Raw genomic sequence first — 16,319 nt, 5'->3', positions numbered from 1 at the left:
TCCCAGCTGAGCGGAGAGCCCAATGCGGGGCTTGATCCCGGACTCTGAGATGACCTGAGCCAAAGGCAGAGGCTTACCCACTGAGCCACCCAGGCGCCCCTTAGTCTTTTTCAGTCAGGACACCCTCCAGGGAAGTGGTGGCTCTAAGGCAGGGGTGAGTAGGAGTGTGGGGGTAGGGAGGGAGGAAGCATATGTATCCCTTACCATCAATGCCTACCACCCCCCACCTTCAGGCCCAGAGGTGCCTTAGGACAAGGGCAATCCTATATAAGGCTCTCGGGCTGCGGCCAAGTCTCCCCTCTCAGACCAAGAGGCCCGAGGGAGAACTTCTTGTCACCCCCAAGAGCCACAGCAGGCTGAATTTCTCCTCCCCCAGTGACTTTCTCTCCCATCTGTCCCCTAGCTCTCAGCCCAGAACTCTGCTCAAAAGGGCAGCTCACACGGTGTGGAAAAGAGACCACCAGACAATGGGTAGAATAGAAACACAAACTCAAGAAATGCATTTCTCTGCCCCAGTTTATTACTTGGCTTGGCCCAGAGGCCTGGTTCATACTCAACATGCAAGGGCTAGACACAAAAGTCCCCAGGACCATCACTTCAACCTTACTTCCTATGCCCTTCACCCACCCACCTGTCAGGGATAGAACACTTTAGAGATAGGAAGAGCACCCCCATTTTGAAGATAAGGAGACTTGGCGTCATGCCACTGCTCACCCACCAAGACCTTGTATCCTCATGGCTCCCAAAAGCAAAGCAGAGAGCTTGGCTCCTGTAGTTCTTGGTTCTCCCCAGAATTCACCCACTCTCCATGTCACAGAGCCTCTGCTGGAGCCTGTCAACCCCCAACAAAAGGACCATGCAGTGACAGACAGGGTTATAGGCTGACATCGCCCCCTGCTCCTCCTGGAAAGTCAACTATGGCTCCTCTGGGCCCAGACAGCCTGATTTCAGGAAAACAGACCAACCTAATTTAACATCCAGTGTCGCTAAAGCCAGAGAGGCACAGCAAGTAGAGGCACAAAGAAGAAAGTGAGATTTTTTTTTCCCCAGCAGTCTTGGAACACCTCATCCATTCCTTGCAAGCGAGTAAGCACACATTCACTTTCATCAGAAGCTTAAATCAATATGGTCTGCAACAGCTCCTCTGCCGTGGAGAAGTGTGCTTTGTTTCAAAGTGGTATTTTAGAATTCCCTTTCTCCTTTTCTTCACAGGGTTCTGGGCTCTCTTCTCCCCCATCCCCATCTCCCATGTGCCCCAAGGCAGAGTTCAAGTGAGACAGCCCTTTATCTTCTTCTCTGATCCCACCTGCCTCCATCCCTGCCACAGTGTTGATCACCACCCCTGGCTCCCCTCCCTCACACTAATTCTCTACCAGGTGCCCTGGCAGAACTGTGGCCAAAAAGCCACAGCAGGCCAGAGCAGCCACCATACTTCCCATAGAAAATCCACCATCAGGGACAATAGCCTTAGCAGAGTGAAGTCTGAGAGGAGGGATGGGGAGAGGGTGGAGAGCCGGCCTGGGAAATCTCAGGGGACTGGATCAGCCACAACCCTCAGATAAATACTGCAGGCTAGCCCTCTCTCCGGAGCAATGGGACCCTGCGAGGAAAGAAGGCTACGGTTGGCATCGGGTAACACAGGGTGTGGATACCCCCACATAAACAGCTGCATATGTATTTGCATACACCTGCTTGTGAGTCTGCCTGCAAATACACGTGCCCCTGATACACACTTCCCATGCCTGCACCTGCACACACAAAGACACATTCCATATACACCTCCCACGACCTCAAACTCACGCATATGCACACACACCTTCTGTATATATATCCTCCCTCGTGCACACATACGCACATTGCCGGCTACCTGTTCATGCACACATACACAACTCACTCCCTCTCCTCTACATGCTCCACACACCCTGCAGAGGCCTGCACCCAAGTTAGCTGGCGTGCACACACAGGGTCCATGCCCGGACGCATCTGCCTGCAGGTCGGCGCACACACTCACATTTGCTTGCCTGCACTCATTCCAGCAAATAATCACGTACTTCCTTGAGCACAAGCACACACATGCGCACAAATCTGGACATACACCCCTGCACCCTGGCAGAAACACACCCTTAGCCCTGCTCCTGGGGCCCAGAGGGGGCTGCCCTCTGTTGGAGACAGCGGATCAGCTCCTTCCGGTTGTCCAGGATGGTGTCGAAGCTCTCCTGCAGGCGGGCCTGCTGGTCTACCAGCTGGTGCTGCAGGCCCCGTATCCACTGCAACAGGGTCAGCCGGCGGTACATCACTAGGTGCGCATGGTGCTTCTCCTTCTCCTGCTCTTTGTAGCGCTCCTGGGCCTGCAGCTGCTGCACAGCCCGGGCCACCGAGGGCAGAAGGGGATTTGCAGGGCCCAGGCCTCGGGGGGTCCCACAGGCCGGCTCAGGACTGCTGCTGGAGCCATCGGTGCTTGGGAGCTGCTGGCATAGCCGTTGTCCTCCAGCGGGGAGCAGACCGCGCTGGCGCAGCCCAGCTTCTCAAGCTTAGCTCCAGGGATTTCTGCCCCTTCTGGGGGGCTGCGCACCTCCCCCTTAGGGAGTCCGGGGTCCTGGAAGGCCTGGTTGTCAGAGGGCAACTCAGAGGAGCTCCTCATCGGTATGGGCTCCACATGGCCAGGCATCCCATGCCAATTCTCATTGGCGTCTATGACACTTGCCATGAAGTTAGAGTTGTTGTCTGGTTGGAACTCTGGCTGACATACTCCCGGTGGGCCCCCTGGGAACTGGCCCCCCTCAGCTAGCCCTGGCTGGATGGTGAACATTTGGTCTGTAAAAAGGAAGCAGAAGAATGAGTTAGAGCAGGACAGGGGTTCCAGGGGCGGGGGAGGGGGGTGTCCAAGTCATGGCAACCTAGGGCAGGGGCAAGGCAGTCTCAGTCCCTTTCCCTCTGGTAACACCTCCCTTTGTGGTTCTCCTCCTCCCTCTCTGTTAATTCAGTGTCCTTCCCGCGTAGGGTTTTCTCAGCCCTCTGAGGCAGCCTGTCTTCTCTCTGCCTGTCTATATCACTCTATGCCTGTTTCCTCAAAGGACCCCATCCTCTACGGTAGCTTCAAGAACCATCAGGTGTTGGTGACTCAGATGTGTCTCCAGCCCAGATACGACTGCTGTCCAACTCTGCAACCAACCACAGGCTCCCCGAATTCTACACGTCCAAGCCAGCTCTCCCTCCCCAGTGTGCTCAGCGAAATGGCCCCCTACCCATTCAGTCACTCCAGTCAGAAACCTGCAAGCAGCCCTGACTCCTCGCCAGCTTCCTTCCCCCATCTCACCGGCCACCATGTGCTGACAAATCTTCCTCATGAAACCCTGTGCGTGTATGCACAGCCATCAACCTTCACTTTCACTCGGTTCACGCCATTTCTTCCCTGGAGTACCGACGGCCACAGCCTTCTCACTGATCTCCCGGCCTCCAGTTAAAAAAGTAAACTTGACTTGTCACAGCCCCGGGTGCTCTCTCTAAACTGCTGAACCTCCACATGGCCCACAAGGTTGTGCTCCAGCTGGCCCCTGCTCACCCCTCCAGACTGGCCCTCTTCCACTCTGGCCCTCTCACTACCCCCCAAACTGCTCAGAAACCTCAAAATATGCCATCATTCACTTCACACAATTCCCTTCCCCAACACACACACCCTCCCCTTCCCCTCACCTCTAAGCTCCTCTGTTCTCCCAGCAAATTCCTTTCTGAACAAACCCCAAACCCAGCTCTCACCTCCAGCTCTCAACTCTCCTCCTCGCTGAGGCCTTCCTGATAACCAACCCTGCCTGCCCCAGCAAACATCAATAAGCACAGTTAACCATGGCTTCCCTGGGTCCCCAACTGCACTGGTATACATGGCTTTGTCCGTATTTGTTCCTTGTCCCTGGAACGGAGTTGATGGTCAATAAATGTTTCTATGCAGTCGTTTGGGGGTTTGTTTTGTTTTTGGACTATCTTGTGCTAGCAACTTGTACGTGACTAATTCTGGAGTTCTGTATCTCCTCTGTCCTATCTCCAGAGCCAGCACTCAGCCTGGCACTAAGCAGGTGTCACTGTACACAGATGCTGAGGGAGTGAACACAGGAGGGGGACTGCAGTGGGCTGTCTGTGCTCAGAAAGAGGGAACCAGCAGTAGCAGGAGGTTACTGCTGGCTGCCCAGGGCTGGAAGAGCTGGCTTCAGTTTCCTCCTCTGCCCCAGGGAGCGCCTCCATGCCCTCCGCCCACACCCCACTGACAAGCCTCTCTCCTGACCTTGCCCCCTTCCCTCTGCAACTACTATCTCGTGCAGGGCCGTAGCTTGCTCCATCCTGAGGCCCCAGAGGGAGGGCCTATCACAGCATTCCTCCCTCCCCACTAACCACTTCTACCAAAATTAGGGTTTGAATGGACAAGAGGATTCTACTGACTGCATATTGCTAGGATTAGAAAAATAGAGGATCGGTGAGAGCAAGAGATAGTGGAAATACAGCATACACTGAAGAGGTATTTGTAGGTAGCTGGGACCCTCCCTACGTCCAGTAGTGGACAAAAGTCCCGGAGTCCCTTAGTGACCTATATGCTCCCATCCCTCTAAGCTATCTTGGAGATCCTCGCCGGCCCAAATGTTTTCTCTTTTTCCTAAGCTGGGCGGAGCCACAAGGCAAGCAGAGATGCGGTGGTTGCGGCACTGAGGCTCACGGGGTTCTCTGAGATGGTGAAATGGGAACCCAGACACCCCGACATCAGGCTTCCCCCAAGCTAATCTGCAAGTCTGCCGGGGTCGCGGGATGGGGTGGAGGGGGCGGCGCTTGGCTCAGTAAGGGTCGGGGAGGCGGCCTCCCTTCCTGCCTAGCTCTGAGGGACAGGACCTCCCCAGGAGACAGAGGATAGAGACCATCCTTCCCTAAGCTCCCCATAGGAGGCAGCCAGGCGGAGGCTGCGACACCCACCCCCCACCCCGCCCCCCAGACCTGGACCGGCACCCCTCCCCTCCCCTCCCCGCCCGACTCACGGCCTGGACGCGCCCGCCCCGGCGCGGTTGGCTCTGCTCCCGCGGACCCGGTGGCGGGATCTCGTCCCTCGGGGCGGGTGGGGGGAGGGGGGGTCCTTCGCTGGCCTGGGCAGCCCCGCGGGCGGGCGTGGGGTGCGGGGTTCCCGCGCGGAGCGGCCAGCCCCAGGCCCGGACTCCGGAGTCGGGCGGCGTCAGCGCGGCGGGGCGGGGCGGCCGGGCTCACGTGGGCCGGTTCGGGGGTTCTGCGGAGCTGGTGGCTCCCGCAGCCCGAGTGCCCGAACCGACTCCCCGCCTCCTGCAGCCTTGACCGAGGCCTGCCGGGTGAGGGTTTATCTTCTAACTGGCATCCACTGGGTCCCTCAGATCGCTTTGCATCACTGCAATACAGTGACATTTTCAAAATGAAAATTGATCCTGTCACCTGCCTCCTGCTTAAAGCCTTTCGAATGGCTTCCCTTTTTCGGGGTAATCCCGAGGCAGGCAGCCACAGGGTTCTGAGCCACCCGTCTGTCTACCTACCCAGCTTCATCCTCTGCCCTCCGTCTCTGCAATTAGGCCTCACGATCCTTTATGCCACAACGACTATCTGCACACACTGTTCCCGTACCTGAAACTCTGTTCCCATTCTCCACTTACTCATGTTCCAGCTCTCTTCTCGGATAACCTTCTTCTCTGACTCCTAGACCAGATTCGTTTCCCCTTTAGTTATCCAGGGCACTTCGTTCTTTCCTTCATTGATCTGTCGCAGTTTGAAAATGATATATTTATTTTGTGCTTATTTCATTAAAGTCACTTAATGAAAGCTATGTTTTAAGAGAAGAAAGAAAATCTGCTCTGGGACAGGATTGGGGCTCCTGTACCACGCCTAAGCCCTGGCACCTTCCTCTCCGCAGGGCGGAGAACCTCTCCATGGTGTCTGTGCAGTGAGCTCTTCTCAGTTCCTGCTTACTAAAGCCTGACCCCTCACTCCTTCTTTCTAGGACGAAATTGTGAAGGGGTGGGCCTCGGTTTGCAATAAGAGAATGGATTGGGAGCTGATTCTGACTCTAATGATAAGAAAGCACTGGCTGGTGTTAGGGAAGTTACGGCTTCTTAAATTAACTTCTTGCCTAAGGAAGCCCTAGAAAGGAGACTGGGCAAATTGAGCCTTCAGGGCCCCCACTGAGATTCTAGGAGATCCCTTCCATACCCCCTCACTTTCCTGAGTAAAGCAAGCAACTGGCTACAACCTTCTTCACGTTCTTCCCCCATCAAAAACAAAATAAAACTGGGTGGCTGGGTGGCTCAGTCGTTAAGCAGAGGTTGCCTTAGGCTCAGGTCATGTTCCCAGGGTCCCTGGGATCAAGCCCCTCATCGGGCCCTGCTCCGCGGGGAGTCTGCTTCTCTCCACTCCCGCTGCCTCTATTCCTCTCTCGCTGTGGTTTCTCTCTGTGTCAAATAAATAAATAAATCTAAAAAAAAAAACTGATATAAATTTATCTTTGGATCAATACATTGTAAAAATACTCTTGTCTTTCCTCATCTCTTTCTGCTTCCCCTCCCATCTTTTGCTATTTTTTTAAGACCTCAGAGCCCCATTGCTACATCAGGTCAACTATCCTCCCTTTTTCCTTACATCACTCAAGTTCCTCTTGCCTTTAGCCAAGTGATCAAATGACGTGACCCCAGATCCTCCTAAGCCACCCTGAGCCCATGTGGTCTCGAGTTCTGCCGATCTTCCTGCGCCCTACAGCTATGTCAGATAGTTAGTGGTTCTGTGGGCCCAGAGCTTCTCCTCCCCTTACACCCCGCTCCCGTGGACTCCATCTCTCCCAGATCTAACTGTGTGGGCCAAATGGGAGCCTGATATATTCCCAGATGGGAACCCCACTCCAGGGGAGTTAGCATCCTTCTCTGGGACTTTCTGAAATAAAGGAAGGCAAAGCAGGGAAGATAGATGGACAGGCTGCAGCAATCACATTCCCTGCCAAGTGGGAGTCAGTTTTATAGCAGGAGAAAATGATGCTTGTGCACGGAAGCAGAGACAAAAGACGGAAGTCCTGGCAACGTTCTGGTCCCTGCTTCCTGAGGCCTTTCTCTATCTTCCAATAAGGCCCCTATGTTGCCAAGCCTAACTTGAGTGGAATTTCCTTCACCGGTAATCAAATAATCCTGATTAATACAAGAGCACAAGGTGGTGACCCAAGGGTCTTTCTCATATATCTCTCAGCCCTCATTAAGGAGAGCAACTCTGTTTCCCCACGGTAGCCATTATCAACCCAGCTTACATGGTGACCTCCTTTGAGATGCAGTGGAATCATCAAAGTGTTCCCTCTGGGGAGGAATGAAACATTCCTCCCCAGACTCCGAAACCTCCTGACCTGTAGAGGTTAGAATGGCAGAGACAGGAAGCAAAGTCTTGGAGAAAGTGTCACGTGCAATCACGTAACATGCTACGCCTACCTCTGCCTCTTACTGTGTATTCTGGCTGCAGATCCCAATTCTATGCTGACTGTTGACTTGGAGCCTCTATGGTGCTCTGCGGGGCAGCCCACCACCTGGGGTAGCTGTGTCATCAATAACTCTCTCTATTGTCCGGTTAAGCTAGTTGTTTCTAAATAGCATCATCTGGGAGAAGGCACAGGAAGTCCAAGGGTGTTAGATTGCAGCCTCTCTTCTCTTAGTCAAGGGTAAAGTTGTGTGGGATCTTCCAGCCCTGGCTAATCAGTGCAGTGAGTGCTCAGACAGTGGTCCTGGGCATGCCATAATTTTCAAAAGCCCAGAGCCTTGAGAACAAAAAAACCCCAGGAAGGCCGCGGTATCCATGCCCACATGATCACAGAAAAGCAGATATATGGATGTCTGTGGTTCATTCACCAGAGATTCCAGTTAGAATGCCAAGGAACCAGTCATTCCAGGTAGAGCGGTAAAGTGTCCACCTACCTGCATAGATTTCAGGGATGTAATTGGCAAGGACATAGGAATCAGAGAGGGCCAGTAGCAGCCCGACTAGGCCAGCCTGGAACAGGAGACAGATGTCCTGGCAGACAGACAGATGTCAGAACTAAGAGAGGCTAGCAGTGAGTAGCCAGACCCAGGTCCTAAGGGCCTAGAGTGTCAGGCGAGGAGACAAGGGAAAGGAGAGGTATTTCTATGCCAGGAAATAGGACAGGCATGAGTTCCTCTTCAGGTGGAGAACTTCTCAGCATCAGTCCTCCCAGGAAGAAAGGGATGAGGGGTAGGATCAAGGTGTTTCCGCCTCAAGACTTTGCCCCTTCCTGTCCCTTCCCTCACTCCCTCACACCCAGCAGAGGGCTCACCTTGAGTCACGGGCTGTGTTGGGGATTCAGGGCAGAATCAGGGCCTCGTGCGACTCCCTGTTTAGAAAGGGAAATAGAAAAAAGTGGGCCGAACAGGGTGGCAGGCCCTACAACAGAGCTACGAGGCAAAAGTAATGAGTACAAAGAGAGTAAGGAACTCTCTAGCGTCCCAGAGAGGATATTTGAGCCACGCTTTAAAGGATGAATAGAAGCTCCCCAAGAGAAAGTGGGGGAAGGCCAAGGAGATTATATGCCATGTGTATGCTCAGACTGTGGCCCAGGTGACCGGGACTTGAGAGGAAATGAAGGTAGGAGATGAGGTTAGAGGGTGAAGTTGGCCTGGCTGTGAAAGGCCTTGACCACCATTTCAAGGAGCCTGAGCCTCATCCTGCGGGCAGCAGAGAAAACCTGAGCACTCCCCAAAGCTTCTCATCAGAACAAAGCACAGTTGTGCCCCTGGAGGGCCAACTCTATTGCTACCCCGCTTCTCTTCTCTTAAAGCTCACGGCATCTGCCAGCTTCCCCACATGGCTTTGGGAATTTAGGCAAATCAAAGCATTTCAAACTTTCCAGATTAAATAACGGTACTGTGCCTTGAACATGGTTAAATAACACTGTAATTGTGAACATGGTTCCTTGGACTCCCAGCACTAGACACAGCCCTGAAAGACCTCTGGTGTCCCAGAGGGTCCTTAAGGGGGATGAGAAGGAAAATCATCCCCCAGAATTAGCTCATCCTGGGAAAGAAGGCCTACGGAGCTGATGACCTAGTTGTTTTGTTCATCCATTTCTCCGCTGCCCTTTAAAGGTAAAGTGTTGCTCTCTTCTCTCAAGAAATTGCTGTGCGATCACTTTAGGTAAGACACGTCCATTCCCCACCCCCAATATGGCTGTTTTCTCGGCTGTAAAATGAGGGGAGCGCCATCAAATCAGAAGTTGTTTTTTGTTTGTTTGTTTTTAGGATTTTATTTATTCGACAGAGATCACAAGTAGGCAGAAAGGCAGGCAGAGAGAGAGGAAGGGAAGCAAGCTTCCTGCTGAGCAGAGAGACGGATGCAGGGCTCCATCCCAGGACCCTGGCAGAGGCTTTAACCCACAAAGCCACCCAGGCACCCCTCAAATCAGAAGTTGTTGTTGTTAAGATTTTATTTATTTATGTGACACACAGAGAGAGAAATCCCAAGTAGGGGTGGGGCGGGGAAGCAGGCTCCCCGCTGAGCAGAGAGCCCTATGCGGGACTCGATCCCAGGAGCCTGAGATCATGACCTGAGCCCAAAGCAGAGGCTTAACCCACTGAGCACCCAGGCACCCTCAAATCAGAAGTTTTAATCTTTTTTTTTTCCCCCTAAGCCTTGGAATCTTATTTTTTTTCTCCCAACAAAATCTACGCAGTATACCCAGACCGAGATCTCATCTTCTGCTGGAACCCTCCACCCTAAATGGTTCCTGAGGAGGCTCCCAGGAAGCTTTTAAAGCTCGGATGGGGCACAGTTACAAATACACCAGGAGATGCATCCCTCCACTCACCACCCTTGCTCCCCCGCAAAGGGGCAAGGAGAAACTGAGGGGTGTTTTGGAGCTGCTGGGGGAATGAACGGTAGTGTAAACTCTCTTAATGTACCTAAGTGGTAAATGGCCTCTTCCAAACATCTCTCCCACCGTGAGACCAGAAAGGCAAATCCGAGGTCCGGAGGCTGTGGGAAATCCTAGAGTCCACAACAGAGGGAGCGGGCTAGAGAAGCTGATGGGAAGGAGGACTGGGAGAAGGCAGTGCCTGCCTGTCCCACCCCCTTCCTACCAGCTGCCTCCGTGGGCTCCGTAATCCCCATGCGCCCTCCCCCTCCGAACCCTCTGGCCGCCCACCTCTCCTCCACTCACCCCATTCTCAGTAGGAGGGCACGGTATCAGCACAGCCTTCAGGGTCTGACAGGTCCTTTCTGGGTGCCCCCCACATGTAACCACTTAACCCCCAGCACAAAGGGCCTAGCTGAATGGGCTTGGAGCCGGTGGCTCGTGCAGAAGGGGAGGCCTCAATAGGATTTGGGGAGCTGGGTGTATAAACCGCTCTGCTCCAGCAGCCCTCAATGGAGTAGCGGGAGTAGGGGCATGTGCCGAGGGGAGGAGCCCGGCAGCTGCATCCCACCCCCGAACAATGATTTATTCATTCTCCTGGCACACACAGAAAAAACAGGCGGGGCGGGGGGTGGGGGGACGGGGGAACGTGGCCCCACAAATCGCCCCTGACCTCAGCTGATTCCGGAGGCAATGAAGCAGCTCAGAGCGCCCCCTCCCACTTGTAATGCGTTGCCTCCAGGCAGCCCTTCTCTTCTCGGCCAGCAGCAAGTAGAGTGCGTGACAAGGTAAGGGATGCCTTGAGTAGCCTGCAGGTCAGGCGGGCTTGCTCTGTGAACTCGCTCCACCCAATCTCAAACCTCACTCTCTCTAAAATCTTCCTGGTCAGTTTTTCTCAAACCCATTTCACAGCCAGAGAAACTGAGGCAGGAAAAAAAAAAAGGCACATAGCTTGACCCTTCTCAGGACTGCCCCAGGGGAAGGGCTGCCCAAAAAAGCAGGGTTTGGGAGTTCAGCCTGGAGATGGCCTGCTGATAAAGGGCATGCACTAAAGTCTTGCTAACAGAAGGTATCCTATTTGTTGTCCACACTTCTAGCCCCCATCCTCCAGCCACATCTGCCTCTGATTCCTCAGAACGATCTTAGGGAGAATGTTGGGAATTAGGGGAGAGAAGGAAGACAGGTAAGTAGAGATACTAACACCAGTAGATTAAAAAAAATATTTTTGAGGGGGCACCTGACTGAAGGTAGAGCATGCAACTCTTGATCTTGGGGTCACGAGTTCGAGCCCCACATTGGGGGCAGATTGTACTTAAAATTAAAAATATATATATTTTTAAAAATGTTGGGTGGGTAGGAGGTTTCGAGAAGCTAAATTGTGACAAGAATAAATTTGTTTTTGCTTCCTAGCCTCCACACCTCATGTCACCAGAGCCAGATTAAAAAAAAAAAGAAGAAGAAGAAAACATAATAATAAATAAAACTAAAAATCAATAATGTTAGCAGAACAGGGAGAACCAGATTGAAGTGACCATCCTTAGACTGGCCCCTGGGCCTCCTGGCCCCAAGCTCATAATTACCCTGTCACACAGAAAACAAATCTATGTGGGTGTTAAATGCGGAGAGATGGGAGATCCTGGGCAAGGAAGTTGCCCAGCTCAGGAGGGGGAAGGGAATTGCAGCAGGAAAACAGATTGGCTTTTGGTGCTGGGACAGGAAGGGGGTGGTTTTGAGACTGCAAAAATTAAAGGCCTTGAAAGTTCCAAAAAAGTTTTCTTCCCTGAGACAGGAGGGTAGACGCATGAAGGAAGGTGATCCTGCCTAATACTGCACATTAGTGGTGGGAAGTCAGAGGGAGAAGTCCCCCAGCCCACTTCTCTGAGCCCAGGAGGGCAGGTTGCTATGCTGCTGCTGCCCTCTGGTGGGCAAAAAAGATAGTCTCAACACCTCCAACGCCGGAAACTTGCTGGAAACTGCAAAGTCTGTTTCCTTTTCTGTTCTAAAGCCTTGGTCACCAGGACGAGGAAACCCCAGGAAGCAGATGCTGAGGCAGTTTAGCATATGGAACACTCGTTAAGAAGTGCCCTTGAGGGGCGCCTGGGTGGCTCAGTGGGTTAAAGCCTCTGCCTTGGGCTCAGGTCATGTTCCCAGGGTCCTGGGATCGAGCCCCACATCAGGCTCTCTGCTCAGCAGGGAGCCTGGTTCCTCCTCCCTCTCTGCCTGCTTCTCTGCCCACTTGTGATCTCTGTCTGTCAAATAAATAAATAAAATCTTAAAAAAAGAAAAAAAAGAAGTGCCCTTAGGATCAACATCTGTGGAAGAGAGGGGACAGAAGCCCAACTGCCATTCAGGCCCCGACGGCCTCAGTCAACACCTCAGGGAACTCTAAAGGTTGGATGGTCCTTCAAATTTGTCCCCAAATGAGCAGAGACAGCCAGCCCTTCATACTCCTGTCACTGCATGAAGGCCATGCTGGAAAGGGGCATGACCTCAGGCAAGGGGTTCTCTGCTGCAAAGGCAGTCCTTCAAGGGGCTGACCACTGAACGCTGTCTGCAGAAAGTGTTCCCCAAAACTGGGCTAACAAGGTCTTTCTTGAAGTGGGATGGGACAGCACATTCCTTTCGACCCCTTACCTCACAGATACTCATCAAACATGTGTTACAGGAGCAGCACAGTTCAATCCCGCCTCAGGCTCCAGGCTCAATGGGGGCAGCCTCTAAATCTGTTATTCAAGCAACTGATCTTGGGAAATGGTTAAGGGAGTCTTAATGCTCGAACTCGTGGATCCATTCATTCAACAAACACTCACTGGGGTTTACTGTGTGCCAGGTCTGGAGGGAGACACTTTACCGATGTTTTTCTTATTTAATCCTCACAACTGTGTGGCTGGTATTAAATTAGTCACATGAGATGAAGTTACTAAGTGGCTTTTGCTGTGCAATGACACTTTAAAAATGACACAATGGGGGACGCCTGGGTGGCTCAGTTGGTTGGGCAGCTGCCTTTGGCTCAGGTCATGATCCCAGTGTCCTGGGATCGAGTCCCACATCTGGCTCCTTGCTTGGCGGGGAGCCTGCTTCTCCCTCTGCCTCTGCCTGCCATTCTGTCTGCCTGTGCTCGCTCTCTCTCCCTCTCTCTCTGACAAATAAATAAAATCTTTAAAAAAAAAATGACACAATGGGACAAGTGCTGTTGCTGCTGTCAAAGGTCTTTCGGGCCCCAAAGGGGTGTCCTCTCTGTTCTGTGTGTGCGCGTGCCTGTATGGAGAGAGGTGGCTTTTCTCTCTGCTTTTAGCCAGAATATTTCCTAGATCACTGCCAAGAGTCATGCCTCCATGGCCTCTGACTTTCATTCCTTTCTACAGAAGCTTGGGCTTTAAAATTCCTGATTGTGGGGCACCTGGGTGGCTCAGTTGGTTAAGCGTCCGCTTTCAGCTCAAGTCGTAATCCCAGGGCCTTGGGATCGAGTCCCGTGTCAGGCTCCCTGCTCAACAGAGTCTGCTTTTCCCTCTGCCTGCTGTTCCCTTGTTTATGCTCGCTCGCTCTCGCGCTCGCGCTCTCTCTCTCTCTCTCTCTCTCTGACAAATAGATATCTTAAAAAGAAATAAATAAAATTCCTCGTTGTAGCTACAGAACTGGCTTCTTCTCTGGATAAAGGGAGAGACCACTCTTCATCCCTGCTGCTCTTTGGTCATCTGGTCATTAGAAAGTCCATGAAAGGGTGAGTTCTACCTCCAATACCTAATTTCCTTAACTGCCTGATCATTTGGGGAGAGCCCTGAAGGGATAAGAGATGGAGGTTTCTTTTTTCTTTTTCTTTTTTTAAAGATTTTATTTACTTATTTGACAGAGAGAGACACAGTGGGAGAGGGAGAAGTAGGCTTCCTGCCAAGCAGGGAGCCCCATGCAGGACTTGATACCAGAACCCTGGGATCATGACCTGAGCTGAAGCCAGACGCTTAACGACTAAGACACCCAGGCGCCCTTAGGTGGAGGATTCTGCTCCAAAACCTTTCTGTACTCTGTAGCTCTCATAACCCGATTGACTGCAGGAGGTGAGGGCTGGACAGATAGAGGAATCTGTCAGCCGCTGTTCCATTATAGCCCTGACCCATTCTCATCTTTGGCCAGTTAAGTCTCCCTGCCACCAACATAAAGATTTAGTTTTGTCATTTAGATTCTAATCGTAAAGAACTTGAAGGAAAAAGAGGCACGTATGTGTGTCAGGAGGAAGCTTGGATGTCAAGCAACTTCTGGGTCTGACTGCAGAAAGACATAAAGTACTCTCAATATTCCTCACCCCTCCCAACCACACACACACACACACACACGTTCACATGTATGCACATACACCACACACGCCTTTCCTCCTGGGCCCCCAGAACCTAATTTTTCACGTTTGGAAAACCCAGATGATTTTTGCCTGGGTCCATCTGGCTTTCCAAATAACCTGTCTTTTTGATAAATAACATAAGTTAAATTAGACAAGACAAACAGAGGGGTGGGCAGTTGGCTTTTTTCCTTCCATCAGCCTCTGAGAGAAAGACAGGGGCTGAAAAACATACACCATGACTCACTCCCAACCCTTCCCTAGCATTTTCCACCCCTTAGACTCGGCCCTGTGATTCCCCAAGTCGAGAGCTGGGGGCCTCCCCTTCACCCCCACACGCCTCACCCACCAGCCATCAAGAATACCAGACCATGGAGCTTTTTAAAATAAAGGGAAAGAACCCAGGCGTTCAGCCCCAGAGTTTCTTCCAAACACCCTGAGGCTGAGCTACTTCAAACCCCTTTTTCCCATTATGTATCCCACCACAGGGAAGAACTAGATCAATACACTGAAAATGAAAACCTTTAAGGTGAGAGAAGAGAGGACAAAAAGAGGGGATGGGAAGGACGTGGATAGTACAGACAGATGAGACAGCTACTAGGGATAGAGGTCTGGTACCGGGGTCCCCAAAGGTACAGAGGTGACCCCAACCATCCACAAAGTCGTGCTGATCTCCTCAGCTTGCTGCGAGAGTCCGGTACACAGCCAGCGCTCATCCCAACCCCTCCCACAGGTCCCAGCACACGACCAGTTCATGGGCCATGGGCTGCTGGCTCTGGCTAGGCTTGGCTTCTCCTCCCCACTCAGCCAGAGCCCTATGAAGCCTGACCCCCAGCCTGTCCTCAGCAGCGGGCTAGTAGCCATCAGTGCAGCCTCTTCTGTCTATCATTTCAGATTAATTTTGTGCCTCTGATCCCAACACAACCCTGTGAGCTAAACCCAGTCATTTCACACAGGCCTCATTTCCAGTTGAGGAAAGAAGTTCAGAGAATGACTTATTCAAGGTCATGCCCCTTGTAAGTTGCAGAATAAGGATTTAAGGCTTCAGCCACCGCCAATATTCTATCCCACACTAGGAAGCTACTTTATAAGCAGTTCAGCTCCAAGCTTCTCCCCATTAGCTCTTCCAGGCTTTAAATCAGTCTTTGCTCAGGAAGTACTTATTTTTTTTTTTAAGATTTTATTTATTTATTTGACAGAGAGAGATCACAAGCAGGCAGAGAGGCAGGCAGAGAGAGAGGAGGAAGCAGGCTCCCTGCTGAGCAGAGAGCCCAATGCGGGGCTCGATCCCAGGACCCCGGGATCATGACCTGAGCCGAAGGCAGTGGCTTAACCCACTGAACCACCCAGGCGCCCCAGGAAGTACTTATTGAATGAGTCTATGTGCTGGGTATGGTGATACCTATGCTTTTTCTTTCTTTCTTTTTTTTTTTTTTTTTACATTTTTAAAAAGATTTTTTTAAAGCAATTTCTATACCCAACATTGGGCTCAAACTCACAACCCTGAGATCAAGAATCACACACTCTATGGACTGAGCCAGCCAGGAGCCCCTTTCTTTATATTTTTTTAACAAAACAGATATGGTCTCTGCTTTTACAGAATTTAGTCTAACAGGGAAGACAGACCTACACAAACATTTAAGGTGGCAAACTGTGACAAAAGGGGGTGCCTGGGTGGCTTAGTCAGTTGAGCGTCTGCCTTCAGCTCAGGCCATGATCTCAGGGTCCTGGGATTGAGTCCTTCATTGGGTTTCCTGCTCAGCAGGGGTCTGCTTCTCCCTCTCCTTCTGTGCTCTCTCTCTCTCTTTCAAGTAAATAAGTAAAATGGTTTTTTTTTAAATTGTGATAAAAGATGCAAAAGAAAAGGAAACTAACAGAGGTAAGCACATTTAGAAAGGGGTGGTAATGGAAGGCTTCTCAGAGGAAGTTCAATTTAAGCTAACATCTGGAGAATTATACACTAGCCAGACAAAAAAGGAGAGTGGAGAGAAAGGCATGCCAGGAAAAGGGAAGAACACTGTGGAAAACTCTGAGGTTAAGTGTAATGTGGAAGGAGAGTGGACAGGAGGTTGGGAGGCAGAGCTATATAATGGAGGGCCTTGT

General features: G+C 51.8%; 1 protein-coding gene across 1 annotated transcript; it reads right to left on the bottom strand.

Annotated features, from left to right (window-relative positions):
- Window positions 1-498: 498 nt before the first annotated feature.
- Window positions 499-5,214, bottom strand: C4H1orf216 (chromosome 4 C1orf216 homolog). The gene is given in 4 exon segments (XM_047728412.1): window positions 499-1,600; window positions 2,122-2,461; window positions 2,464-2,814; window positions 5,016-5,214. Coding segments are annotated over 2 exon segments (684 nt in total). The 5' UTR covers window positions 2,810-2,814; window positions 5,016-5,214; the 3' UTR covers window positions 499-1,600; window positions 2,122-2,123.
- Between the last annotated feature and the right edge of the window lie 11,105 nt (window positions 5,215-16,319).

This window comes from Lutra lutra, chromosome 4 (genome assembly GCF_902655055.1).
Source record: "Lutra lutra chromosome 4, mLutLut1.2, whole genome shotgun sequence".
NCBI classification, from domain to species: domain Eukaryota; kingdom Metazoa; phylum Chordata; class Mammalia; order Carnivora; family Mustelidae; genus Lutra; species Lutra lutra.
The sequence above is the reverse complement of the archived record's forward strand: the minus strand, read 5'-3'. Positions and strand labels throughout refer to the sequence as shown.